Genomic DNA, 26,137 nt, shown 5'->3' with positions numbered 1-26,137 from the left:
TTATGATTAAAGAGACAATGGGCATCGAAATAGATGGAGACAAGTATACCATGATCTCCTCTAAGCGCCACTCCTCCGTGGTTCTTTACTCTCCCTCTGGAAAGCCCTCTTATCTAGCCTTCAAGAAGCTCGTCCCGCCCTACGATAAGTTGACGTACGATAACGAGACACGGAGACTCATTTCTGAGACTACTATCGCACCAGCTCTTTCTTATTCTGTTTTCAAAGCCATGGGAACACACTCTCTTAAGAACATCCTCACGCTTTCTGTTGATAAAAGGACATCGTTTACCGAGGTACGTACCAACTTCTTGCAGGTTCCAAAGGATTACGTGGCACTTACCCTCACGCTGGACCATGCTCTGATCTCCCCAAATCTGCTGACTCTGACGATGACCTTTATGGCGGTTATAGAGGGCTTTTCTAGTGCGAGTCATAATTCTGTACTGAGAGGCCTTTATTATGTGCCCCCGACTATTGTGCCCCGACCGGAGATCTGGACCCGGCAAGCAAAACTATTCTATCAGGAAATCATGCGTCTGAGGGATGGCTATGGGTATTTTGTTATCACCCCCGTCTAAACTGCTTCCTACTCTTTAGTTCTGCCTTGCGGCGATGTAGAGGCAATATCCTTTTGTAGTCTTTGTACCGCCTTAATAACTGCATCAACGAGTTTGTCATCAATTTGCTGCATCTTTGGGTGCATTTTGTTGGGAACTGCTGGACCTATCTTTACACACCTTTGGCATTCTGCAGACTTCCCGAACAAGTCTCTGATATCGTTGGGGATAACGCACCGCAATTCCTCTTCATAGTATATATCGACCTTGTTGGGGGTAAGAAACGAGTATGCGGCGCTGCACTTCTTGTAAAATGCGAGATCATAGTTTTCGAGAATAGATTGGTCTTTCTCAATTTTGGCACGCTTCTTAATTGCAGGACGGTTCTCACTATACTCAACAAAGAGCGGGAAATGGACCAATAGGCGGCAGCGAAGGCCACTTTCAACCTCCTTGGAACGAGATGAAGACAGTAGGTGTTCTCTGCACAGTATTCGCAGCCGCTCGCAATCACCCTTATACAGGCCCATTATGCGCCGATATATATGCTGCATTAAACAATGAAAGCTGAAGGTAAAATTTATAGAAAGGAGAATTTACTCCCGTTTGAGCTCTGGCTCTTCAGCAGCATCATGAGAAAAAGAGCGTCCGGCCCTTGTTAGTATGCATTTATGAAAGTACACCGTCTTACCGTTCAGCGTAGCGAAGCCATTTTTCAAAAAATAGGGCCCATTTCGACCAGGTGGCAAGCTAAGCATCGAGTTTAGCTCCTTGAATTCTTTAATCTGCAACTGTCCACAAATAACATTCCGTGGACAGTCCCCTGGAAGACATTGGTCTTTTAACAGCAACTGACTTTTGAACTGCTGAAGTGCACTAGAATCGGATTCATGTTCCAGCTTATAGGTCTTTGGTGCACCTCCATCGAGACTTCTGAACCGACCACGTTTTCTTGTCTGTTTTGTGTCAGCCAGTGGACAATCCTGGTCTCGGTCTGGTTCGTTAGGCACGAGCATCTCTGTTGATCTTGTTCCTGCCTCTTTTCGCAGAACCTGTGCATGGCGTGCTATCCGCTCCTTTAGTATCCCCTGGGATATGCTCACTCTGTCCTGCTTTGCCAACTCGAGAAGCCAGCAGTCCTTCAATGCATCTATAATGGGGAGTAGTGATCCATCTTTGCTTTCTTCCATCTTTGCCTTTAGCTGTGAGATTGTTGTGTTAACTACGGCTTCGTTTATCTGTTGAGCACATAATATCCCATCGTGGCTCGTTGATTTGACAGGAGCGTGATAGTTGCTGTGCATTTTTATTTAACCTGGATTTACTCTGTGTTGCCGGGGTTACCTCCGTGACTGTTCTCGAACGCCCGGTCGAGTGAGCCGCTGCGCCAGGTACCTGCTCCCCTGAATCCACCAGCCCGGGTGGCGCGGGAAGAGAGCGCGATAGCGAGGCCGGCAGGCCGGTGCCCGGCTCTGTGCCTACAGCGACTGCTGGACCCGCGAGTGGGTAGTCAAGGGATCTCGGGGAGGGTTCCACAAGGCTCACAGAGCAGCCCGGCGAGCGTCTGACAGAATGAGGAATACCGCAGTGGTGGGAAGCATGGGGACCCTCGCGTGCGCTTTTTCCAGCTAATCTCTCTACTATGGAGAACAGGCGTGTGCTAATGGCCTATTGCAGCCGCCGAGCTTAGTGGCGTTTCTCCCCCAACCGACCCATCGCCAACTAAGGAGTGGCTCATGGACGTACACTTCGTCAAAAAGCTGTACGTTTTCTGACCTACGTCGTCCATACTTCCAAGGTCTGTGGCAGACACGCCTGCATCTTTTGTCTAGGGACCCTCATTATGGGCAACAGTTTCGGATGCTACGGTTCGAGAAGTCTCTCCCACCAGGATTGCCTTTGCTGCGTCCATTATATGTAAGATCTCATGAGCTTGGTTCGGAGGCAGCAGTTCTTTGCTACCTCTTCTGCAGTTTCAAGATCGATAGGAAGTCCCAGATCACTACGCTAAACCTTGGCGGAGTGCAGGTACTCCATCTGGACTCTTGCTGTTGTCTGCGCCAACACTCGGAATGAGCCTGGCATCGGGGGCAGACACTTTCCAAGCTCGTTAAAAGTGTTTAGATATGACTTCTGACTCTTGCTCTCAGAGAACTCCTGGAGGAGATCAGTGAGCAAAGCAGCTAGGCCGCCACTGGCGTGTTCAAAGCCTGGGAAAACTGGACGGTCTCTACCATGCAGCAGAGGCAAGTATAAGACCTGGGCCCCCGTTACCCCTGGACTCCATGCCCTCGGAGGAACCTCAGGGCCTCTAGCCATCAACTGCCTCGACGACAGGCATCCATCTGTCGGTGCTCATAATGGAGATGCTCCGATATCACAGCGAGAGCGAGGACCTCTGATGCACACGCGAGCACCTGATAAAGGACATGAAGCTACTACATGTTTTATATAGAAGTGTGGAAGCATTTCTAAGCACACTAGCAGACACCACAGTTGGGGGAATCCTCGCCTGTCAGCATGCTTTCAATGCTTCACTACTGACGGCTCCCAGGAGGCCCCGAACAAGACCAGGCCACCGAACGCATGAAGAACCTCCTGACGAGGAGCACTATGAGGTCCCTTTACCGCCTACTCGCGGGTCCAGCAGCTGCTGCAGCCACAGAGCCGGACACCGGCCTGCCGGCATTTTTTTAATGTCCATTGATGCTGCATCTAGTCCAGTGCCTACCGCTCAAACGCTGGCTGTTACTGAGACAGAACCACTAGTTTTGCAGTCAAAAACCCGGATACCTAGGCCACAAGGAATGAGTCCTGCTTTTCGACAACTTCTTATCGATCTCTTTCTACAGGTTGTGGTCTCCTGCTTTTTTATCAGTATGGCCGTTACCTGTCTGTGCGTCACCATTCCTGCTCTACACGCCCGTCCATACCCTGAGGACTAAAGCGCTCCCGTTGAAAATCAGTAAACTAAACTCCGCTACTTCTATCTGATCGTTCTTTCCCGCGTAGTTCGGCTGCCCATTCTAGTTTACTTACGCGCAGTTTTAACCCTACATAAGCATAATCGTGTCGAAAGACCTTAGCCCCTGTTCAAAAAGAACAAAGGACCCCTTGTTAGGCATCCCAACGTAGTTTGAAGAACTGAAGACGGTGTAATGCTCATGATCAGCACTTGCGTTGTGCTCAAAGTCAAAGCGGACACCAATCGGTTGTATAGCTTCGTGTGCACGGAAAAGCTTCTTGATACCGTGCTTCTTAGCCCATGTCTGAAAAGCGCGATAGTCATAGACTAGCCCGACACCCCGATGTGACGGACGCGTGTGAGCGGGACCATCTCCGGATGAGCTGTCTATTGGTGTCTGAGAAGGATCAGACCACGTCAATTCTGAGACAAGGGGATCATCCATCTCGACCCTGCGTACGGGGATACGCTTATTAATTTCGTCGCCACAAACGTCGGCACGGAGAGGTGCTCCGCCGTGTGTGCAGAAAATCTCCTTGTTAATTAGGCAACAAAGCGGCATTGTGGCAAAGAGCGACGTCATGGTGTCAAACATACCCGATTCTGTCCCGTATCCTTCGTCGACTTGGGGTCGATATCCAAAGAAACTATTCATCGAAACCGTTTCATGATTGCCACGTAGTAGAAAGACGCGATCAGGGAAGCAGAGCTTGAGGCAGAGCAAAGCCGTGACTACTGTGTGCCCCTTAGGCCCACGATCAACATAATCACCAAGGAAGACTGCTTTCATCTTTTCAGAGAACATCATAGGCACAAGTTTTTCGTTGATGGCACAAAGATCCGGCAGGGATCCGTGGATGTCTCCTACTATAGCTAAACGCTCGTCAGGATCAATGGAGAGGGCGAGACAGGTGCTCTCCTTGTTCATAAGCTCACCTGCACGGCGCACAAGCTCACGCATCACATCACTCTTGAAGAGATCAGACTTCATGTAAGCAAAGGAAGCGTCATACCATTCGCGTGTGTAGACCTTCTGTGCTTCTTCTGTGGTAGAAAGCAGCCCAGGGTCGGTAGGAAGCTCAGGCGTATCTTTGCGCGATGATTCGTCCACCTTAGCTGGAGCGTCTCCGCTACTTCCAAAGCCACCCATACCTGGGAATCCTCCGAACCCACCTATGCCAATACCACTGCTGGAAGATCGAGTCGGGGTAGGCACAGAGTGTAGAGCCTGGAGAAGAGAATTGGCGGTCAAACCATGGGAAGGCTTTGCAATATCAATGAGGCGTTGGACGTCTCGGATTGCAAGTACAATTTTACGATTATTCGGCTTAGTTTCCAGAGCACGACGATAGTACTCAATAGATTTATCTAGCTGATGCATGATCCGTTCGCACTCTGCAATCCTCCAGTAGCCCTTTGTAGAGTTGGGGTCAATATCAATCGCGGCCTCCGCATCGGCCTTAGCAGCTACAAAGTCGCCGTTTTGAAAGTGAGCCGAGGCTCTGTTTGTGAAGTACTCTGCTCGAGGACTGTCCAGTTGCTCAATAGCTTGCGTATATAGCTCTACTGCGCGCGGATAGTGACCTGCACGGAACGCCTCGTTCGCCAGGGCCTTCAATTCATCAGCCATGAATTCAATTTTTAATAGTCACCTTGCCACAAAAGAGCAACCATTTACTCAAAGTGGAGGTCGCATAATCTCAAAAGTTTGCTACCTTGTAAACGGGAACAAGATCAAAATCTGCTTCCTTGCGAGGAGCCCGTGCAAGGAGACACATGGGGCGGACGCGTCTGTGGTATTCAACCAGGGGCTTCTGCTTTCCGTACCGGCCAGTTACAAGCCCTCCTATGCGCGATATCATCCAGTCAAGCGTCCACATATTGTCAATGGAGTCGGATATCGTTGTAAATACCCAGTACGTCAAGATTGTCACTGGTATAATCAGGATGATCACAAACACGTTCTCCTCGCTCTTATTGAGTATCTTAGGGAAGTATCGCGAAAGAATGAACTTTCCCATTAAGTCAATCCATATTTGACAGGTAAATATTGTCAGAGAGACAGTACTAAAGCGAAGGATATATGAAGCTCGTTGGAGGTGTTTGCAACAGTTTCTCACGGTGCTCCCTTCGAAGAGCGCTACAAATGCAATTATCAGCAGCATTCCTATTCCAAAAACAGCCATCCCTTCCTCGCGAGGCATACAGTAACCAGAGAGGTCTAGGCCTCCGTTGATTCCGGCGAAGAAGGTCCCCTTGACCCCGATTCCGATAAAGCCAGAACAGATCATGACGCTTGCAAAGCCGCACATGACGCCATATATTATGCGTGCAAACTTAGGATCTGCGGTAGGGAAGTCGCTATACCGCTTGGATCTGTGGAGAGTGTGCTCATCGCCTTGTGCAGGCATCGTAGCGGCATCTGGCCGCAGGAGGGCAACATTCTGCCGCTCTTTATTAAATGAATTGATCTGATATTGATTGTACTCCTTTTTGCTATAGTATGCGGACAAGAGGCAGAGGCCGAGGACAAAACCCATCATTGTTGCACAATAATATGGGAAAACTGGGTAGTAGTTAGCTCCCAAGGAGACTAAGAAGTATATCTTAATGTATTCTGACTGAGATTTCAATGTGTCAACCCTAAAACCGTCAGGTAGGAAGCAGAACTGCTTGGGGTCAAGATTGAGGGGGCGGCTCAGAGCGCTAACGATATAAGGCGTTGGTATCATAATACAGTAAGACAGAAGGAAAATAACCCCAGCAGTCGTCAAGGAGGTCGCAATGTAACCTGTGGCCGAATAAGCTGAAATCGGTGCAGGTGTGGGTAGAGCGATGGCTGTGGGTATGTCGATGCTGTTGCGGGCAGTCTGCTCGCCTGGGGAAGCCTCTGCATCCAGAGTAGCTGTGGCGGGGACGGTGGATCGACTCTCCGAATCATTAACACTGATGTCTGTTTGCTCTGGGACTGTCGCGTCGAGCTTTTCCATGGTAAAAGCAGAAGGTTGAAATCTTGTAAGAGACATGGTCGTTGCTTTTTGCTTTAGTGAAGCTGAGGGAGGAGCAGAAGTGTTAGGATGTAGGTCATCAACACTGGGTGCCTTGAAGATTGGACTGTAAGTCGTTGAGGGAAAGCGTCTAGAAAATATTACAAGAAACAAGAGGAATATGGGAGGAAAAATAATAGAATCTATAATGGAACTAATACTAAAGTATGATAAAGGAGAAGCATAAACAGTGGCGACCCTCCAGATTGGTTCATAGATTACCGGTTGTTTATTGGGTATACGAATTTGCCATAGTTCTATAGAATAGAGATAAATAATGGCCAGAAGCCAAAGAATGAAGAAGGAAAGGACGCTTTTTAGAATTCCTATGAAATACCACGAGACGAATGACTTCTTGGATTCGCGAAGAGAAACCATTGTCTGACCAGTCAGGAAAGCGTAGGCGGTTCCAGAGATAATGGCAAAGACTCCGCGGAAGGGTGCAAAGATCAAGATCGGACCCACAAAGATGGCGAGTACATATTTGTACCAGCGGTCAAAGGTTAACAAGTAGTCTAACTGCACTGCATTAAAAAGACTGTGGACCAACGTCATACCGAGAATCCCTACCCCCCTGAGAAAATCTAAGGACGACATGCGGCTAACCCCGCTATCCATATCAACAATATGGGGATAAAAATGGCGCCTCCAGACGCCTTGCCAAAAGCCACCCATTCAACCTGGAAAAGGGTCTATAAATTTCCGGTTTATTCTTTTTGAGTTTGGTCTTTAATTATTATTTTTTGAAGATTTTGAGCACGAGTGTAGAACACCTGCTTGGCCTGTGATATCAGTAGATTTGTAACTTCCTCACCTGTGTGGTAAAGACCCGCGGTAACTCCCGTAAAGACTTTATTGAGATACCGATTGCTCTTCAATGTACTCCCTATTATTGACCCCAACAGATCACTTCCCCCCTTCCCCAGCAATCCCAGGTTCGGCACCAGAGCGTCTGCACTTTCAACGTTCATTTGGCTTAGCAGCCAGAGCTTTTCACTTTCGTAGATGCGCATCATGTTGGCCGCCATAGTCTTCGTTGCCTCCTTAGACTCTACTGACTGCTCGGCCGGTAGCCTCGACAGAGTGTCCGGTGAGAATTCCACGCTACTGTGGAGGAACGCCTCTTTGGAAGCAGAAATGGAGCTCCCCATAGCACCTATGTCCCTGGCGTCGCCCCTGTTAACATCGAGGAGGGGGGCCTTTGAGACAGATCGCTTAAATGCTAGAATATCCGACAGGATTGAATTGATGGTTCCCACCGCAGCAATAAATTGCGATCCCGCCGTCAAATTACTTAAGTTAGGCTTCGCCAATCCCGATAGCATTTGAAGCATGTAAAGGGGGCCAGAGCTCTCGGGGAGTTTGAGCACTGAGCAAACCGTGCTATAATTGATATCCCATGAGGATCTGCCAAGCTTTAGGACCTCTGTACAAGACATGATTGTTAGAAGCTCGTTTCGTGCGACAAGAACATGGATGTAATCATGGTACTGGCCCTTGTGGATGTATCCCAGTCCCTGCTTTACCTTTTCGGCGTTAACAGACTCGTCAAACATGATAGGGTTGATGGCAATTTTGCTTGCACCTTGGCCCAGCCGTTCCCCGTAGCTCAGAGTAAAAAAGGCTATGGATAGAGCTATAGATGTAGTTGGGACAACTGGAAGTGTGTCAGTAAGCTGCAAGTCATCAAGAGAAAATGCCATCATCCATGCATTGTTTATGTGAGTGCGGCTTCTACGACCGCTTTCCCTTGGATGAGCAGTGGGCGGTGGGTAGTTGCTCCCTGTAGAAGACGTATCCGTTGCCTCTGCCTGGGTTTTCTGCTTATCCTTTGTGACCAGCTCGTGGCCTAGCTTCTCTAGCAGTGCCTTCTTCGTGATCTGCAGCTTTAGTGGGATTGTTTTTGTAGAGTGATCCACAGGGTTATACAATAAGGAGAGAACTAAGTCAAGCTTGGAGACAACGATTGCACAATGGTAATTGTCCAACAAAGTGCCCTGGAACAACCGTAGTGAAATAGTATCAATCTGTAGAGAGAGCTTTACCCTTGCCGTCTTGGAGAAGTACTTCAAGTACTTTGCATCAAGGGTGTATGATGTGGACATAGAGTGAGTTGGGTTGGTTGATAGAACTGCTTGAAAATATAATTCGTCACTTTTCGCTAATTTCTTCTGTCTCCGTATCCTCTCTTTATCCCTCTCGCCCTTAGAGATGTAGCGCTTCAGTTTCAGTAAGATGTTGTCTACCGATAAAGCGGTATGATGGTTTTGCACAATGACCTTTCCTTCCTTCCACAACTTAGTGGTATCTGAAAGCACCCTTTGCAGTGATCCATAGATTGCCGTGGCTACCTGCATCCCTATGTAAGCATTAACACTTTTAACTCCCAATCCAATCGAAGTTTTGTTCTTCTTATACTGTGATTGGTTCCTTAATATCTTCTCTGAGATCATGTGACAGGCTGAAAGATTGACAAAGCATCCAGAGGTATTCATATATGCTAGTTCCACCTCCTCAAAGACATGAACAATGAGCTGGTCAAGATGCAGCGCGGCGTCTATGGCTACCATTACCTGCTCATTAGACAGCAGCACTGGAAGAACAGAAGAGGAATGGTCATTAACCTCTGAATGCATATTGGGGACTGTAATCGCGGAATGCACGTCCTGATCTTTAGAATTGTCAGAATCCGAGGTAGAAACATTGGTGACAGAGTATGAGAAGTTCTTAATGGATAGCCGTACTCCATGAAGCACAAGCTTACATGCGATAGTATGTCCATACTTCAAAAGAAGGCTTTTAATGGAAACTGTTGCTTGGAGTTTTGCTGCCTTCTTTCGGATATTGCATATCACTGCAGTGTCATCTTTAGAGAACTCCATAACGAGGACTGGCACGCGCATCTTCTGCTGCTTCTCTAAAGCGGTAATTTGAAGTATAAGCTCAAGCTGCTGGTCCGTGAGCTGGGTTTTACACCCTGTATTGACCTCACCGAACTCCAGATTCATTTGCGTAACGTGATGCAAGGGATGTTCCTCGTAAGACTCCTGTCCTGAGCTTAGTTTATTGCCAACGGCCCCTGCAATCCCTGTATCTGTTGATTCGTTTCTTAGTCCAGTGCATGCCTCCGCGCTATTTTCAGATGACAGTATTGACCGACCTCTTCTATGACCAGTTCTGTCTATATCCCTATCTGCCCCCGGTTCCGCAGTGTCAGAATGACCGAGGATCATGCCAACAATATCCTCGTGCGTTAGCAACGCGTCCTTTTCGGTCATCTGCCGATTTCTTATTGCACGATTCTGTGCAAGAAACACAGAAGAAATCGGGTTAAGTTTGTAGTAAGATAAATCGTTAACAGTTAAATGCAAATTTTGGCAGGTGATTGATAAGTCTAATAAGTACTTTCCAAGAATGGACTTCTCGGCAGGCCCATCCACCTTTGTGGCGTCATCCTGCGACCACTTCTTACTGGTTGCATGCATGATGTCTCGGAAAGCAACCATTCCACGCAGCTTTTCGGTGTTGTGGATCCAAATAGCACTCACTGCGCTCATATGCTCAAAGCTGTGCAGTGCCAGCTCCAACGAGATCGACTCCATATTTATCTTAACATTCTGCACGTTATTATATGATACCTGGTTTTCTCCCATGGAGACAGTGGATGTAATGTTCATTAGAACATTCTTAATCGAAAATACAACGGGATGTGCGTGATCTACGGTTCCTGCGGTGGATGCCTTGTAAAGAGCGGCTATAAATTGAATAGCATACGGGATAACCCGTGCATTAAGGCCTGAAAACGTCAGTGACGCTTCAATAGTTCTGGTGCCTACCTCGTTTTCCCCTAGCAGCTCTAACTTAATGGGAAGAATAGTAACAGACACAAAGGACAGCACATCATAACCTGGCTGCAGATCCTCTTGCGCCATACTGCTGAAGACCGTGCTCTTTGTGTACCTGTTATCTGGAGTGTTAGTATTGCTTGGAGAAACTGCAGCATAGTCTAGCTTGCTAGACTCTCGGCTATGCCTTACAGCTCTAGGTGTGGTAGCATTGTATGTGTCCCCGAGAATAGACGAGGCCATGTTCTCGATTATTGGGCGTGCAACGGAATCTAGAATAAATGTCTGCTGTTCAATTTCCAGGGCAACGACTGCATGGAAAGTATCTGGCACTATATTTGTCAGGAAATTAAGCTTCGAGGTGGATGATCTCGATGCTCCTGCTTGAAGTATTTCATAGAGTCCAGCCAAATCCGAGACTAGGCTGCCTTGGCTCTGTTTTGGGGTATGACTAGTTATGCTCCTGTGCTTGCTTTTGTCTGCCCTGCTTGTTTTCTGCTGGTCTCTAGGGCAAGATGCCTGGGGTACTTGTGTCTGACTCATGGATACTGACTGATCTGCTTTACTGACAGGACCAGTCCCAGTCCCAATCCCAATCTCTCCGTCACCGTCAGATGAAAGAGAATATGAAGATTTTTTCGTCTGATGATCTGAGGGGGTTTTCAGTGAATATTTTTCAATCACCTGTAGCCACTTTGAAATGAAATTAGCAAGGACGCGGAACACTTCTGGTGGAAAGAAAAGAGTTCGCCTGTACAAGGTAGCATTTATAGCCATAAACGAGATTGTAGCTGGTTTTATATAAAGTTTTGTATTCTCGTTCATCTTGAGAAGGTCAGAAGTAATAAAAGGTCGTAGAACATCAAAGTTTTTATAAAGGCTCAAATCGTTTTTGGGGACTCTGAATGCTTCGAAGTCAAAATTCAGTTGTGGAAGAATAATTGAGAGTACAGGGGGGAAAATCTCTTTAGATGTGATTGACTTGCCGTGCAGATTCGCTATGGAGCCTCCGGTTGCCGATCCATACTGTCCATATTGACTAGATGAATAAGTGAAAGGATTACCAACAGTTCGTTTGGCTACCTGGGTCTGAAAAGAAATACTAGGAGCATCTATCATCAATGCTGCCCCCACCTCTACAGAACTGCCATCCGCCTTAAAAGTTGCTCCAACCCTGGTACCTGATGTGGAGGCTGAAGGCTGGATACTTGTATATCCCTCACATGTCTGTCTTATAGTTTCCTTAAGATCGCTAAATTCGTAGACTTCAAGTCCCAATCTTAGTACAGAAAGTTTTATGTTCATGTAAAGAGTCTTCTGGCGCATCACTTCAACTCTTTCTAGCAAGGCCTGGATTGTTTCATCTAGCAAGATCGCAGTGACCTTTATTGCATCTGTTGATGACTGATCGGCTGTAGAAGAGTAGGTACCTGAGATGTACCTGATACTAGTAAAGAAGAAGTCTGCTAGGAGAGGGACAGCCGTCTCGTTGAGAGCCAGCACAAATCTTTCTACAACGAGATCTAGCTGAATGGTGTTGCAAAGCTCATTGGAATTAAAAGCTGGCTGTGACGTGGCTGACTCCAAGGGCAGCTTGGGATAATTGCACTGGAACTTTTTCATAATAGAAGCCTCAGGTATTCCCGTCTGGAAAATAAGCTTCAGCGAAAGACAAAAGTCAAAGACATTCCCGGTAGGGATTGCTGTGATGGAAGTCAAAAATCCTAGTACTGCATCTAGGCTCCAGGGGTCTCCTTCTGTATCTCTATTCTTATCACAAGGAGGGGACGCCACATAAGGCGGAACTATAAATAGCTGGATATTTCCTATCAGCTCATCTATGGCCAACTCTACTACAATCATCTCCAAGGTCTCACGAACACATGTTCCTTCTAGAGTCACTTTAGAATCTGCCAGAACGAACTCGAGGCCGCAATCTGAGTAAATGGATATGTCAATATCCTTAAATTCGATAGTAAATTGAATATATTTGGAAGGCTCTCGGACTGCAGAGCCTTGCTGTAAGCTGGAGGGGCATCCCTCGATAGTTGTGCTGGGTAGCCTATCTACAAAAGTAGCGCTCGATAAGCTACTATTCTTACTCATCTTCGGGATATAGTCACTCTGTATCAATGCATATGACTCCCTCCAGACCTGGACGTCATTAATAAGACTCACTATATGACTATATAAAAGGGGATGGATCAAGAGGCCCAATGTTTGCACTGTAAGCGTCAACCGAGATGCTGTTTTGGATGAGATCTGACCTGTAAACTGAAAGCTCATGGAGATATGCGAGGATATATTTTGAATTACATAAGTAGATGCCTGGGAACTGCTATTCAGCACCTTTGTTAGTCCCTCCACGTCCTTGGTTTTGAAGATCAAGTACTCTGGATGGTACTCCAGATACAGGTCGTCAGGGCTCTTGCTTACGTGCGTATACAGTGTAATGTCGTCAAAGGTAAGCTCAAACTCTCCGAAAGCGCTTCCTCGTTTGTCAAATTTATCAAATAGTACCGGCTTCTTTCCATGTTGTGATTCATAATTCATCTTGAACGTGATCTCCTTGAGAAGAAAGACACTTACATGGCTAGTACTGGTAATGCTGAGCGTAGTCAGCGATACGATAATTTCAATTAGACAGTGCCGGACTAGTGGAGCTTTGTGTGGTGCTTGCAGGGAACGGTCTTCAAATCCACTAACATTGGTGAGGCTGCCATCAAACGTGGATAGCAATGAAGGAGATAGCTTATCTCCTGCCCCGGATGTCCTCAGCAGTTGGCACATCTCCGTATCTGCTAGAGACCTTGTGGTGCTGAGTACCTGCTCGAAGTCACTGATAAGCTTCCTCAACAACGAGATAAGTAGTATAAAAAGCTCTCCAGAAAAGGAGTTCTGGGATGAGGAAACAGATAGCTGTACAGTCAAAACTGACAAATCTTTAAATAATAGGGTGGAGCTAATTGTGGGAAGATTGATTGCATGAATAGTGTCTTGGTTAACATACGACGAATGGAGAATAATGTGCAAGGAAGTAGAGGTTAAGGCTAATGCTAGGTCTTTTCTGTTAGTGAGTAAAAGGCTAGCTATCGATGAAATCAGCTGTAGATCATCTTCCTCTTTCTTCTGCGCGCCAGAAGAACCGTTGGCTACCATTGAATTGTCGTCATCCTCGTAGAGACTGTGCTTAATGCGCCCTAAATTGGCACTATTGGGTGTAATTGTCAGAAGGGGGAGAGAGTCTACTTGAATCTTCGAAGAATTAGGAGTTTTACAATATATTTTGGAGAATACCTCCTTGTTAGTCATTGTTCTCAGTTTGTGCAAAGGTTCGGTCTGATGGCCCGGCAAGCTTAATGAAACTGTTAATTTTGACAGCTTAGCACTGCATTGGACCAATCTGGGACTATCGATTCCTAACATAAACTCATCAATCTCTGCAAGAAAAAAGACAACGTGATTCCCAGACAGATTACTTAGCGTATTTAATAGCGGGTCCTTCTGTCTCGACGTACCATCCTTGGGTGTCTCGTGGGAATTGGAAGAGCTTGCGGCGCGATCCTGGTTTTGTCTATAGGAGTTCTGTCTTTTAAGCGACCGTCCGGCAGAGAAGGGACTTGGTCGGGCTCGTTTTGGCTGGCGGCGTTGAATGATTTGTAACTCAGCAGATCGCGAGTTAGAGACAAAGGGTATTTCGGCATCAACGACCACAGTAGCTGCTGAAGCAGCCGCTTTCTGGTCTCTGAGGAAGTGAAGCTCGCAGCAGAAGCAATCCCAAAATGACTGAGGGGTATATTCATGAAACAGATAGAATGCATGGTCTGTCCAGGCAGATAGCACAAGGGAGTACGTCTCAGCAAAGCCAGTATATAACCTTGCCTCAATCAGGACGTCGCGTAGAAGAGAGAATAGCCTGTTATGTGCATTAAAAAGCTGCATCTCAAGTGATCTCGCTACAATTTCCACTGAGTGTGCCAGTAACATATGGATTGGCGAATCTGCCTTGTTAGGGCCAGGAGTGGAAACAAACCGAACCACAGATTGCGTGTAGTTCACGTCGAAAGACTTGGTAGCAATAAGGTATTCGCGTTTAGCGTCATCCATATTAAAGCTTAGCGGATTTTGGGCCTGCACAGAATGGGCTTTGGAGTAAAGCTCAAGCGAGACGGTTTCAGTCAAAAATGTTATGTGTGAAAATGGATGAGCGAAAACGTCCAGTAATGGTGGGATTGCGTCCATAGTTAGTCTTGTTGAGGGGAAAGAGGCTACAACAATGGGGACCCCTGTAGCTGCGTGTGCATAGTTGATTGTGGTGTCTGGAAATACAAGCTCTGCACTAATGTGGGAAAATTTCGCGATATGCAGAAGCCACTTCCTAATGGAGATCTGGCCTTTCATATTACACTTGCTACGTAGCGAGTTAACTTCGTCTAACGACACGGGCCTGGACTGAATCAGATTGGCAGCAATCTCTACATTCGAATAGATAGAATTAGTGTTCTGCTTAGCATAATGTATGGCATGTAAAGCATCTGTTCCGAATAGTGGAGCCAGAAATAGCTTTGGCTCTCTAGTAAGTAAGAGAGTGTCGCTTAACGTGTCAAACTCGTTGGCATCTATTTCCCCAGGCTGGATACTAGTGAACGACTTAGCGAAAAATTGGTTATCAAATGAAGGATAGTCTTTGTTGAGGGCCAGGGTGGCTTGATCACGCAGTTGATCAGCGCACACATCATCCTTTGGCACTTCGTTATCAGCTGATGGTTCGATTGACACAAGAGTGCCACCAGATGAATGAGTGCTAGCTTCAGTTGCTGTTATGGAAAGCTCATCGTACGCAGATAAAGTTGCAGGGGAATCTGTGTCTTGTGAAACAACCTTGGTGTGCTCGTACTCCTGAAAAGCACGGAGTTCGGCTAGGTAGGGATGAGATAGAACAGGATGAGCCGGTACAGGCGCTGATTTCACAGAAGGGGTGGTTGTAGGCACAGACAGTGTTTGACGTGCGTCTTTGTTCGACAGAATTCTATAGATTCCATTAATTGAAAAAAGGTTGACAGCGATGTTCGAAATAAGAAGGGATGGCGGCTGCTGGTACGTGTACTCGCGGTGTGTGTCCATAACTCTATCCGTATTGTAGGCATAAAATGCGGAGTTTAACCTACATACATTAGCAAGAAGAAACAGTGGAAGACTAAATGAGGCGTTCAAGGACTTGTATGCTAATGTGACTGACAGGCGTTCATTGATACTAAGTTGTAGCTTTGGCTTTAGTACGCTGGCTTTGAAGCATGGGGGGCTAGAAGCAGAGGCAGTAAGAAACGGAAGGTGTGTAGAACTAGTCGCTTGAATTGCAAATTCGTCGTGCAAGCTAAGACTTAACTGCACCATATGCTTAACCGTCACAGGCTCACCTGCTCCTTGTTGCAAGTTAGCCAATGCTGCCTGTGCCTTTGCACCCCAGAAGTTGAAGAGCAGATGTCTAGTTATATAGTTTAGATAAAGTATGACAGGCTCCTTTGGGACACGAAAGGCTTCAAAATGGGGGCTTTGCCAAAAGATCATCTGTTTTGGCACACTATCCTTTGAGAACGAAAGTGTATCGCTATACTCCTTCAAGGACAAAGCCAAAAAGAGAATAGCATCAGAACGAAGAGGAGACAGCTTAAGACCAGCGTCTATCTTAATCTTGTAAACAGGTAACGACGACTTTTGGCTCTGACAAATGCTCTGAATGGAGAACTCTAGTTTGGAGCCCAGTGACTGACTGCCGCCTTCGGCGTCCCTATGTCTGCAGTCTGCGCGCTTCATCCAACGAATAACCCGCGACCCAAGGCTGACAAGAGGGTCCTTACTAAGATCCTTGCAAAAGGAGCTGAAGATGGACTTGCTGATTGCCTCAAAGCTAGCGTTTGTGTCCCTCTGACTGAGAATTACAAGCAAACTGTTTAGGTGGGCGTTAGATTGCTCGGGATACAAGTTGGAGGCGAGATTGCTCTTACTCTCAGTCATGTCGGATGTTGGCTTCAGCGCATGCCAAACAAGGTGTCTCTGAGGGACAAATGTCCGGAGAAGTATGTACTTGCTTAGCTGTGCTATTACAGTTGATAAGACAATAGCTTCCATCCCCCTCTGGAAAGACCCCACGTAGTGAGCAAGTAAGATGACAAGCGGCTGCAGAAGCATAATAGGAATATTGAGAGTAACGGTGTTTGCCTCGACACAGAGTGTATTCAGAAGCATCTTGAGGAACGCATCCATGCCCTTCTGAGAGGTGGCGCTTTTATCGGTTGTCTCTGTAGCTTCTGTGGATGTATGAGAATACAGGCGGTGAGCGGTTTGCACACTATCAGTGTCTATCTTGGCACTCCTATCTGTACGCATAGTTGCAACATCAATCTTCATGGGGTTTTTCTTGGTGTTCAAATAAAGACTTGACGACCGTGATCCAGTAGAAGCAGCCCTATTTCCTTGGGAGAAGAAGATTCCGCAATTTAGCTTAAGAGATACACCCTGGATGGTACAGAGCGCTCCTCTAATGGTCTCAAGAGTAAGGTTGTTAGCTTTAAGAGATAGAAGCGCCCCTGTCTGTATCCGGAATTTGTTCATATTGGTTTGTGGACAGAATCTGTCGGATAGACGGCAAAACATTTTGTAGGCACGGTTATTAAATGAATAGATCTTATTGCTGAGCGCAAACGCTGAAGATAGCTGACTCATCCGCAGGGTAACGCTGGTCCGGAGGCCGTCTGCCAGTGCAACTACCTCAGCATCTTTCAGGAAAACCTCGAGTGTTATCATCTCCTTACTAGTAAGTTTATATTGCTCTACTTGTGGCGCAAAGAGGAGATACCAGTGTGTTGCCGTTCCATCCATCTGCATGAGTGTCGTTTCTAGCTGATGATGGGTAGCTCGTCCAAAATGGGACATGCTCAGGGACGAAAGAAGCTGTGACTGCGAAGCTATAAGAGTGATGAAAGCACATATCCTGTCTAAGTTGTCTTCCTTATCCTTTCTATCTTGTTTGTGTTCTGGCGGAGTTAAATTGCTTTTCATCTCCTGTCCATCCTTCTTTCCTGTCTGAGATAAATCCAATTGCCCTTGTGAGTACATTAAATTAGAAATGTATTGAAATCGGGACGGCTTTTGCTCAGCTATAAACTGCTTAAGATGCGCATAGTAACAGGTTCGCAGCATCGTTTCGCATAAGTAAATGTTTTTGACGTCAAGCATACACTTGTTCGATTCTGCGGTTAAAAATGTATATGCATTGGCTACTACCGTGAAGTCTGGACTGAGTATCTGACTAACAAGCAAGAGTGCACCATAGATTCCCTCTGGCTTGATATAAGTTCGCAGTCCCTCAACAGTTATTGAAACACTAACGGCAGCAGGTCCTGAGGTTGGAATATGCATGTCCACAGGTAAGTTTGTTGGGTTATAAACAGGTTTAGATTGATGGGGCCCTCTATCCACACTCATATAGGGGCCAGATTTTGGTCGAAGAGTTAGTCCTGAGGGCGCATGACTATCCTGAGAAAAGGAGGAGAAGGCACTGGTGTAGACAGCAACCATTCGGTGATCAAGTATGCTATGAAATAGATGGGCTGGAATGAGAAATGGAAATGGTTCCTCTTCTATTCCTGCGAGCTTATCCACAGAAACGGGTGGGGGACAGGAAGGCTCGGTATTGTCAGTCTTCTGTGCTTGACGCTGCCAGAGAGACTCTTTAGTCTTATTGACAAATGCTCTGGATGGGGACTCATCCGGAAGAAGTATGCTATCACTAGTTTCATCATAACTAGCTTGGTCTGTACTGTCTGCCTTTCCTTGCACACTTGGTACTGTTGTCTCAGTGCTATACAGGGAGAAGTCATCGGTAACATTGGTCGCTATCATAGTTCTAGAAAGACGTGTGCTTCCTTGAGCCAGATCAGGGCCTCCCTCGTTGTAAGTGTCTGTCTCTGTACTGTAAAGCGTTATGCTCGATGCAGAAGCCGTTTTGACAGAAGTTCGCTGTCTTGAAAAGCGTTTTTGGGAATGAGTCGTCCCGGGTGCTACGAATTGCAAATACATAGCACGGCGTAGGACAGTATCATTCAGCGCGTTGTCTCCTTTCTCCTTTCGAAGAAGATCTTCTAATTCAGCAGGTAATGGATACTGTTCTGCCGGCGAAGCCTTCAAAGAGCTAGGCCTAGTGAATTCTGTCGCGGTGCATGCAGGGGCATGGTGACAGTAATTTGTAGTTGACTTGAACACAGGCAGGACACCTTCTTGTGAACCCGAAATTGGTTTGGGCCTACTAGCGCAAGTTAGCTCGTTATCATGTGAAACTACAATGGTCGGAATGGACGTCACCGATGTCTGCGCTCGAGGGCCAGACAGTAATGTGCTGAGGAGATGCTTATGGTGTTCATAGTAGAGCAACTGGACAGCCTTGCCGACAGCGTTGTCCCCTGTCTGATGCACCACTATGTTCACCGCTGTCTTTAGAGCTACAGAGGTGGATTGGGAAAAAGGATCGCGTAATCGTAAAATGATGTCTGGTACAGTGCATCTGAGAAGGAGCCGCGTGTTGTCCTTTAGTGCATGGTTATTAATGTAACAAGCAACCCCACGCTTAGAGATAACTGAGGCTACCAGGGACGTAGGAGTAGAGCAAGCAGAATTAGACGAGAAAGTGTGAATCAATGAGCAATCAAATTGACCAATAGATATGTCAAAGGAGACCACTTGAGTCGCAGTCAAGCACCAATTAGATCCATTGTAGAAGAGCAGATAGCGAAGTCGGTCTGGACAGCGTGCATACATGACACTATCTAGTGGTAATGAGGAGGATGATATGGCAGAGCAAGTGAGATCAGGACGGTTGGTTGTCTTATTATTCTGAGTGGGATTTCCCGATGAGTCTGTCCTTGTATCTAAGAGAAATGAGTCCTGATCTAGTCTTGCTTGCGTGGCTGACGGTCCCCTCGTGTACAGTCTGTGCAAAACCGCCGTGTGATCACTGTCGTTCAAGTCCTCGAGATAATTGCAAAGCAACAAGAAATTCGATTTGTTGGTGAGAAGCTCTAAATCCTTCTGCATACGCTCTGCTATCATCTGCCTAATTCTATCATAAACCTTACCATGATCTACGTCAGCTGCACTTTCATGATCACTGCCGACCGCACTATGATCAACGAATGACGCAGGAAGGTGATTAAATGACGGAGCCAAAAACGTTACACAGAAGTTCCTTATCAACATGGTAAGAACCCCAACGAACTCAGGATAGGCAGACAATTTGAGGGCGCTCAAGGTCATTGAGTAGGCCGTTCTGGTGGGCAAGGGGTAGATGCTGTCCTGTGTTTTTGGCATAGTGACGTGCATATCGAAGCCTCCTGTAGTGATAGTAGAGTGTGCATGAGACAGGTATCCTCCTCGGAGCGGAGTTGTGCTGACAGAGAGGGTTGTGACAGACCGGGAAGAGACGATTGCAAATGTCAGCTTTTGTGTGTGGAACGTAATAAGTCCCCGTGGATCAGAGAGAGACGTAGTAAAGAGTCTGTTATAATCCGTGTTTAAATCGTTATATGCAAATGAAAATCTACGTGGCAGCTCGGCAAACTCGTGAACAGTAACTGATACAATGGGTCTATCTGCATAGATAGTTAAAAAGAGCCGCATAGACGTGATATAATGCGAGAATCGTTGGTAAAGAGTGGCTGCCTTAGATACAGGATAGATAACATCCGAGTACGTCATTTGATCACTTAGCACAAACTCGTGTGACAATCTGATCAGTATGTCTCTATCTGTGAGGCGCTCCACGGGATCAACTTCTGGACTATCTTTGACAGCACGCTTAATTGAGTCGAGCCATAGGTCGTTAGCATAGCTTGCTTTCAAGCGATGGTAAAGATAATATGACTCATAGGCTCTTGCAAGTTGATTCTTAAAGTGTAAATTAAAGGGCATAATAATATAGTCTGCATCAGAGATTGGAAACCTTTGGGCCAAAAACAGATTCTCCAGGAAATGCATAAATATGGCTATTACTGAACCGCTAACAAGAAGCTCCGGCCGAGCTACGTTGATTTGGAGAGACAGGTTATTATCCTGTGGGTATGATAGGCTTGGAGAAACTGACGAGTCAATGATCTGAGATGGTGGTGTCTGTACCGATTCTTTTAGAAAGCTTGTGACACGTGTATCCAAGTGTGCATCTAAAACAAGATCTCGTGTCATTCCTATGCGAAGTTCTGTACGGGGTAACGGGCCAGAAGCAAAAGGAGATGTTAATGATTTGTTAGTAGTCTTCTTCGCTGAATATAGCCTCTTAAGAAAGGCGCTCTGCCTGCTTGTGGATGTGCAAGCCACATAGATCGACGCCATTTTCAAGATCAATTTGACATCTAGGACGGTGTATAACTGTGCCTTGGCATCCGTGCCTCCATCAATACAGGCATTGAGATTATGCAAGCGTGGGACGGCAATTCCGCAGGACAGGTCTACACCAGCAAACAAGAGGCGTGAATGAGTTGGCGGAGAATATGTTAGCAATGACAGATACTCTTCATATGTGAGTGGGTTGGAATTAGCATGCTTCTTGCCGTTTGCTATTCTCAAAAGCTCTATTCTATGGTCACAATGATCTATGGCATCTGGGCTTTCATAAAGAAAGGCCTTGAGAAACTCGTCAACAGTGCATGGATATGGAGTCTGTTGAAGACTAGTTGAGGACGTCCCTAGAGTGTCCCAAGACGCAGTATGTGGCAACTGTAGTACATGCAGAGAGCTCAATTTTGTTCCAGAATGCACAGATGCTGGAACGAGACTTAGTTCATCGTAGGATTTAGATCCTTTCTTCCCTGACTTAGTATTAGACTCAAGAATCTCGTAACCGTGTGTACTCTGATAGCGCGAATGAGTGTAGCCTTCTTTTAACGGAAGAAGATTGTCAGTTTCCTGTGTTATCCCAGATACCGGCGGTAATGTACGCAGACCTTTCTTCCTGCTCCGCAGACATGTGCATCGCCGCTTTCGAGTAGTCGAAGATGCTGCCACATTGTATGGCGTGTTGAGCCAGACAAGGTTTGGACGGACATCCTTCGATATGGGATCTCCCTTATGAAGCATATTGGCCACCTGCTCATAGTCATTGTTGATGACATCTATGGTAAGATCGAGCAGACAGTAGATGCTACGATTTGAGGCGCCAATAACTAGAGGCAGGCGCCAGAACATATTTAGAAACGGATTATTATGGTAAACATAGTGGTGGGCAGACACCAGTCGAAGTTCCTTGAAGTCATGCTCGGCTAACATCTTGTGTTGACAGTATAAGCGGTGATACGCGACAGAATATTTATGAACGAGGAAATCCTGAACAGGCTGTACCGCAGAGAGATGGTGTAATGACGAGCAGACGTTGTCGACAGCTGTGGCAACACCAATCTCATAGTTGACTACACGGATGGTAAAGTCCATCTCTACAGGGATAAAGCGCTTTGTCTTGGAATACTGGACCTCCCTCATGGTCTGCAGACGGTTTGGTGGTGCATTGCAATAAACGTTATATGCCCTATCCCTTATAGGGAACTCGTGTGCCAGGATAACAGTGTTATTGTCGATCAGTGGAATAAGGGACTTACGATAATAGGAAAGGAGGTCCTTGTCATCTTCTGTGAGGTCTCCAAGCAAGTGCGTAATCTGAGAAATTATAGCCCCAGTTAGCTCCGCTCGAAGATTCTCTGCAAAAAAGCCGACATTCCACTTAGTCGGAGCGGAATACTCTGTACCTGTCGTAAGCTCATCCCAGACAAAGGAGATGTTCTCTGCGACAAAAAATTCTTGCCCAATGACCGTTGTCTTGGCTGAAACATGAGGTATGAAAGCGCTGATCTTTTTAGTGCGCGTAGGAAAGTACGAAAAGACGGGCATCTTTAGAAGAATAACGGTGCCAGTAGAGCAAGTAAAGGAGATACCTTCGTGGGGGGATGTATATGCTCCTACGGTGGGCGGAGGTGCTGCACTGGTAGCATCTTTGTCCCCAGCAGAGCTATCAAAGATATTGAACTCCTGCTCACCTTTAGAGGTTGAGGATCGAATAAATCTATTAACAAAAGGAATAGTATTGCCAAACACATTGGACCATAGTGTGCGAGGCCGCCTAAGGGTCTGAGCTTCAGGCGCCTGGTCTTCGTCCTTGGAGCTTTGAGGATTACACGTGGGTTCCTCAAAGTTGTCCATTTGAAGCGTGCTTGAGTCCACGTTAAACTGAGCAAATAAGTCGTCGTTGAAAACGGCCGTTTGCAGATTAGCAACACTTTGAAACTGGTTATTACGGTGCGCTAAAGCCTCAAAGTCATCTACAGCGCTCCCTATTAAGGGAGACCCTTGTATATTCGTACGAAGACGCTTTGATAGTCCTGCAATGCTATCTAGAACAACTTTGGATGTGGTGGAAGATGTCATCCGCACATGAGAAGAGAGATTGGACCCTTTGCGACTATGTGCCGGCTGGAGCTGAGCCACAGATGCTGAATAGTTTCCGCTTAGTAAAGCATGAGCTTCTTCTACTGGAGAGTTAATCGGAGAAGTGGTAATAGGGCACATAGAATACGCCGTACTACACTCCGTGCAGTCTCCATCGTCCATGCTGGTGGCACCTCCAGTTGGCACAGTACCCTGATTTATCACACTATCACCAACAATGGACTGAGCAGTATAAGTATTGTTATCACAACTAATCGTACTGTTGGCCTTGAATTCATGCAGCTGCTGAGAGACCCTAGCCGACTCCATCTGAGCCCTCTTCCACGCCAGTATAATGTCATGTTTCACTGGATCATACGGTTGATCTGTATTACGATACCAATACTGAATTGTGCCTGGCGTATCAAATATCACGGAAATCTTGTAGTTTAACGTGGGTCTAAAAAATAGCTCCTCGTTGGACGGAAGAGGCCACACCTGACGGGGCAAAAATGTCTCAGGAAAGAATGACAAAAAGACTCGTCTCCTCTCCCGCTCAAGCCATGGTGAATAGGTTATTTTTGGATCAATCAAACGGATGGACACAATTCCTTCGGGAAACGACTTATCGTAGATTTCTGACCTATCTTGGGAAGAGTGAAGGCCAGGTCGAAAAGAAACCTTTGAAAGATCAGAGGTTGTGGTGACTGTTAAGCGAGATACCGGAGAAGATAGAATCGAAACTGACAAAGAGTTCTTTCCACTGTACAGTGGTAGGCATGATTTTTTCTCAAAGAAGTTCTGACGCTTGTGATCAAAGATTGGATTGTAAAATTCATTTTCGATAAAATTAACGTTAAAGCTATGAAGTTTGAGATCAAGGTAAGATGTATAGAATGTGAAGAGCTCAGCTTCCTGGTGGACACCAAGCACTCCGTTTGCTGAACCAATTGTAGCCCGTACACCGCATCGAAGGTATGGATTGCTCAGTACCAGACGTATACCCCTAATATCCAAATTGACAGGCCCAAAAACTCTAAAGAAGAAAGGAAGCTTACGCTGTGCAGCTGCGTTTGCTAGCTTGCTTTGGTATTCCTCCATATATCGTCGCAGACCTTCCTCTGTTGGCGTATAGGGCAGGGGCTTTCGGCTGTACAGGTGTATATCGATCCCTGTGACGTGCACCATCGCTGGGAAAAGAGGAAATGTTAAGCTGTGGGCATCTTTAGTCTGCGATTTGATGATGTGTTCCTGGAGGACCTTGCTGAGAAAACCAGACCTGCGGAGAAGAGAAAAGTGAAGGTGCACATCTCCCACGAATATAGTGTACTCTGCTGTTGAGAAGTAAACGCTCTGCAAGTGTATTCGACGCATGAAAAGACCCAACCGAAAATAAGAGACATGTACACGGGCTTTTCGATACCCTTTTGTATAAAGACGAAAGTATACATTTGCTATGGCTTGGATAAGCTTCGCCAACAAAATGGGGATTATAAAGTACAAGGCGTAAATAGTGGCTCCAAATAGTAGAACGGCGCTAAGAGAGATAAAGATAACAGTCAAGTCCGATAAGGGTCCCGCAAAAACCACCATCGCTTAATGCCGGGCCCTTCTCGTGACTTTCTTTTTTCCGGAGGCTCACAGGGATATCTTTAATGTTTACTGTGCGCCAATTGTAGTCAAGGGTAAGAGCTTCGCATCTTAATTAGAGCCCAATAGCCGTGTACTCATACAAAAGTACGTATGCTACAAACGTTGGTGAGCCTCCCGCAAGAGCTTCAATATCTTCAGTAGTGACTTCGGTAACACTAGCGTCGTTCAGCTTAACCCATAAGTTATCCTTTATGCGCGAGAACGTAATATAATGGCCACTTTCTGCACCAAGTCCGTGGTGTGCTATGACAGAGACCAGGACATAGTTTGCTGATCCGACGGTGGAGGCAGGTGCATCTTCTCTTTCGGCAGCAAGGCTATCTAAGCTTGTCTGAAGACCTGCACTACAATACCTATAAAGATCTACGGCAAAGGGGAAGGTGAAGCGCCGATTAATTTTGAGTCTTCGCTGAGCCTGCTCTTCCCAAAGAAAACGGTTGATAACGACGAAGAGGTATGGCGGCAGAAAGTTGAACCTTGAAATACGCTTGTGTTGCTCTCCGTTAATGATGATCTCCTCCTCCCCCATCTCCTTGTCAAGCTGATCCAACAAAGAGTAGCACTTGTCAGTGAGGTTTATACCTAGAAAGTACTTTGAATCAGTCGACACAGGCTTCTGTCCAATTTCATCCGTGTGGTATTCTACTTTCATGTTGAACAGGCAGTCCACAACGCTATTTTCAGAGCCCCCATCCTCTAGAGAGCTCAGCATTGCGTTACGAAGCTCCAGGTAGTCTTTGGCTAAATATCCTGCAGTGTTCATAACTCCAAGAGAGCTCACTGGGAGTGCTAGGGAAAGGTCGTTGAGAACCTGGCTTAGAGTCTCCTGGGCGTCTTGCATAGCATATCCATTTAGCTGTGGCTTAATCAGAGACGGGTGTAGTGTGCCAAAGAGAGTTAAAAGCTCCTTAGGATTGACAGCAGTTTGCTTCTTATCTAGTGTCTGAAAAGCGGAAGACAGTGCACGGACAAACAAATCGCAGTGCTCGAGCGCTCTAGCTGGAAGCATATAAAGGAGAACCGTGCGAAGAACCGTGCACCTGAACAGACACTGTAGAGCTGCTCCAAAGAAGCATGTGTTGCCTACATTTTCAATTCCAGAGGCCAAGATCTCTTCCTTGAGCGCACCGTCGCCATCTAAATCGTCTATCGTCCCGTTCACCTCAGCACGCGTTACTGCAGCAACCTCGTTGGACCCAAAGCAGTATATCTTAGTACCGTTCTGCACATGGAAATATGTGAGTGGTATGTCATGCTGAAGAGCCCCCACCCATGTCTCCGATAAAATACAGAGGGCATTTGGATTGATACCTACAAGTGGAGATATCGCTGCACATACAGCCGATACGTTGTCTTGTGCATTGACAGTCACTGTATAAGGAGACCCGTTGAAGAAAACCTGGAGCGTGATGGGTACACTGTCATTAGACATTTTAAAACCAGGTTTACTGAAGTTGCATGTCTGAGTTCATGCGCTGAAGAACAGCCTAAAAGGAGGAGAGGCACGTTCTGACCAAGACTAACGCTCTCCTTGGCTCATTTTTATCGAAACCCCCACAGATTGATCGTGTAAAAATGTCTTGCATAAGGGCCTTGTGTTCAGTA

The 26,137-nt window shown here is 46.4% G+C and overlaps 8 protein-coding genes across 8 annotated transcripts; 2 read left to right on the top strand and 6 right to left on the bottom strand.

Moving 5' to 3' along the window:
* Nucleotides 1–17: 17 nt before the first annotated feature.
* GL50803_0012953 (uncharacterized protein) lies at nucleotides 18–581 on the top strand (the record flags this gene model as incomplete). Its single annotated transcript, XM_001706248.2, has 1 exon — nucleotides 18–581. One exon carries the CDS (start codon nucleotides 18–20, stop codon nucleotides 579–581), a length of 564 nt encoding a protein of 187 aa, XP_001706300.2.
* Nucleotides 582–589: 8 nt separating this feature from the next.
* On the bottom strand, nucleotides 590–1,114 carry GL50803_0017237 (uncharacterized protein; the record flags this gene model as incomplete). The annotated part of the gene is made up of 1 exon (XM_001706247.1): nucleotides 590–1,114. The coding sequence occupies one exon, from the start codon at nucleotides 1,112–1,114 to the stop codon at nucleotides 590–592; it is 525 nt and encodes a 174-aa protein (XP_001706299.1).
* A 42-nt stretch (nucleotides 1,115–1,156) lies between these two features.
* On the bottom strand, nucleotides 1,157–1,864 carry GL50803_002267 (uncharacterized protein; the record flags this gene model as incomplete). Its single annotated transcript, XM_001706246.1, has 1 exon — nucleotides 1,157–1,864. One exon carries the CDS (start codon nucleotides 1,862–1,864, stop codon nucleotides 1,157–1,159), a length of 708 nt encoding a protein of 235 aa, XP_001706298.1.
* Nucleotides 1,865–2,989: 1,125 nt separating this feature from the next.
* Nucleotides 2,990–3,505, top strand: GL50803_004455 (uncharacterized protein; the record flags this gene model as incomplete). Its single annotated transcript, XM_001706245.1, has 1 exon — nucleotides 2,990–3,505. One exon carries the CDS (start codon nucleotides 2,990–2,992, stop codon nucleotides 3,503–3,505), a length of 516 nt encoding a protein of 171 aa, XP_001706297.1.
* A 108-nt stretch (nucleotides 3,506–3,613) lies between these two features.
* GL50803_002198 (Serine/threonine protein phosphatase 5) lies at nucleotides 3,614–5,155 on the bottom strand (the record flags this gene model as incomplete). Its single annotated transcript, XM_001706244.1, has 1 exon — nucleotides 3,614–5,155. The coding sequence occupies one exon, from the start codon at nucleotides 5,153–5,155 to the stop codon at nucleotides 3,614–3,616; it is 1,542 nt and encodes a 513-aa protein (XP_001706296.1).
* Nucleotides 5,156–5,225: 70 nt separating this feature from the next.
* On the bottom strand, nucleotides 5,226–7,247 carry GL50803_0017236 (uncharacterized protein; the record flags this gene model as incomplete). The annotated part of the gene is made up of 1 exon (XM_001706242.1): nucleotides 5,226–7,247. The coding sequence occupies one exon, from the start codon at nucleotides 7,245–7,247 to the stop codon at nucleotides 5,226–5,228; it is 2,022 nt and encodes a 673-aa protein (XP_001706294.1).
* A 32-nt stretch (nucleotides 7,248–7,279) lies between these two features.
* GL50803_0090024 (uncharacterized protein) lies at nucleotides 7,280–24,472 on the bottom strand (the record flags this gene model as incomplete). Its single annotated transcript, XM_038046395.1, has 1 exon — nucleotides 7,280–24,472. One exon carries the CDS (start codon nucleotides 24,470–24,472, stop codon nucleotides 7,280–7,282), a length of 17,193 nt encoding a protein of 5,730 aa, XP_037901796.1.
* A 112-nt stretch (nucleotides 24,473–24,584) lies between these two features.
* On the bottom strand, nucleotides 24,585–25,964 carry GL50803_008189 (Ubiquitin carboxyl-terminal hydrolase 14; the record flags this gene model as incomplete). Its single annotated transcript, XM_001706240.1, has 1 exon — nucleotides 24,585–25,964. One exon carries the CDS (start codon nucleotides 25,962–25,964, stop codon nucleotides 24,585–24,587), a length of 1,380 nt encoding a protein of 459 aa, XP_001706292.1.
* Nucleotides 25,965–26,137: the final 173 nt, after the last annotated feature.

The sequence above is a fragment of the Giardia intestinalis genome, chromosome 3, assembly GCF_000002435.2.
Source record: "Giardia intestinalis strain WB C6 chromosome 3, whole genome shotgun sequence".
NCBI classification, from domain to species: domain Eukaryota; phylum Fornicata; order Diplomonadida; family Hexamitidae; genus Giardia; species Giardia duodenalis.
The sequence above is the reverse complement of the archived record's forward strand: the minus strand, read 5'-3'. Positions and strand labels throughout refer to the sequence as shown.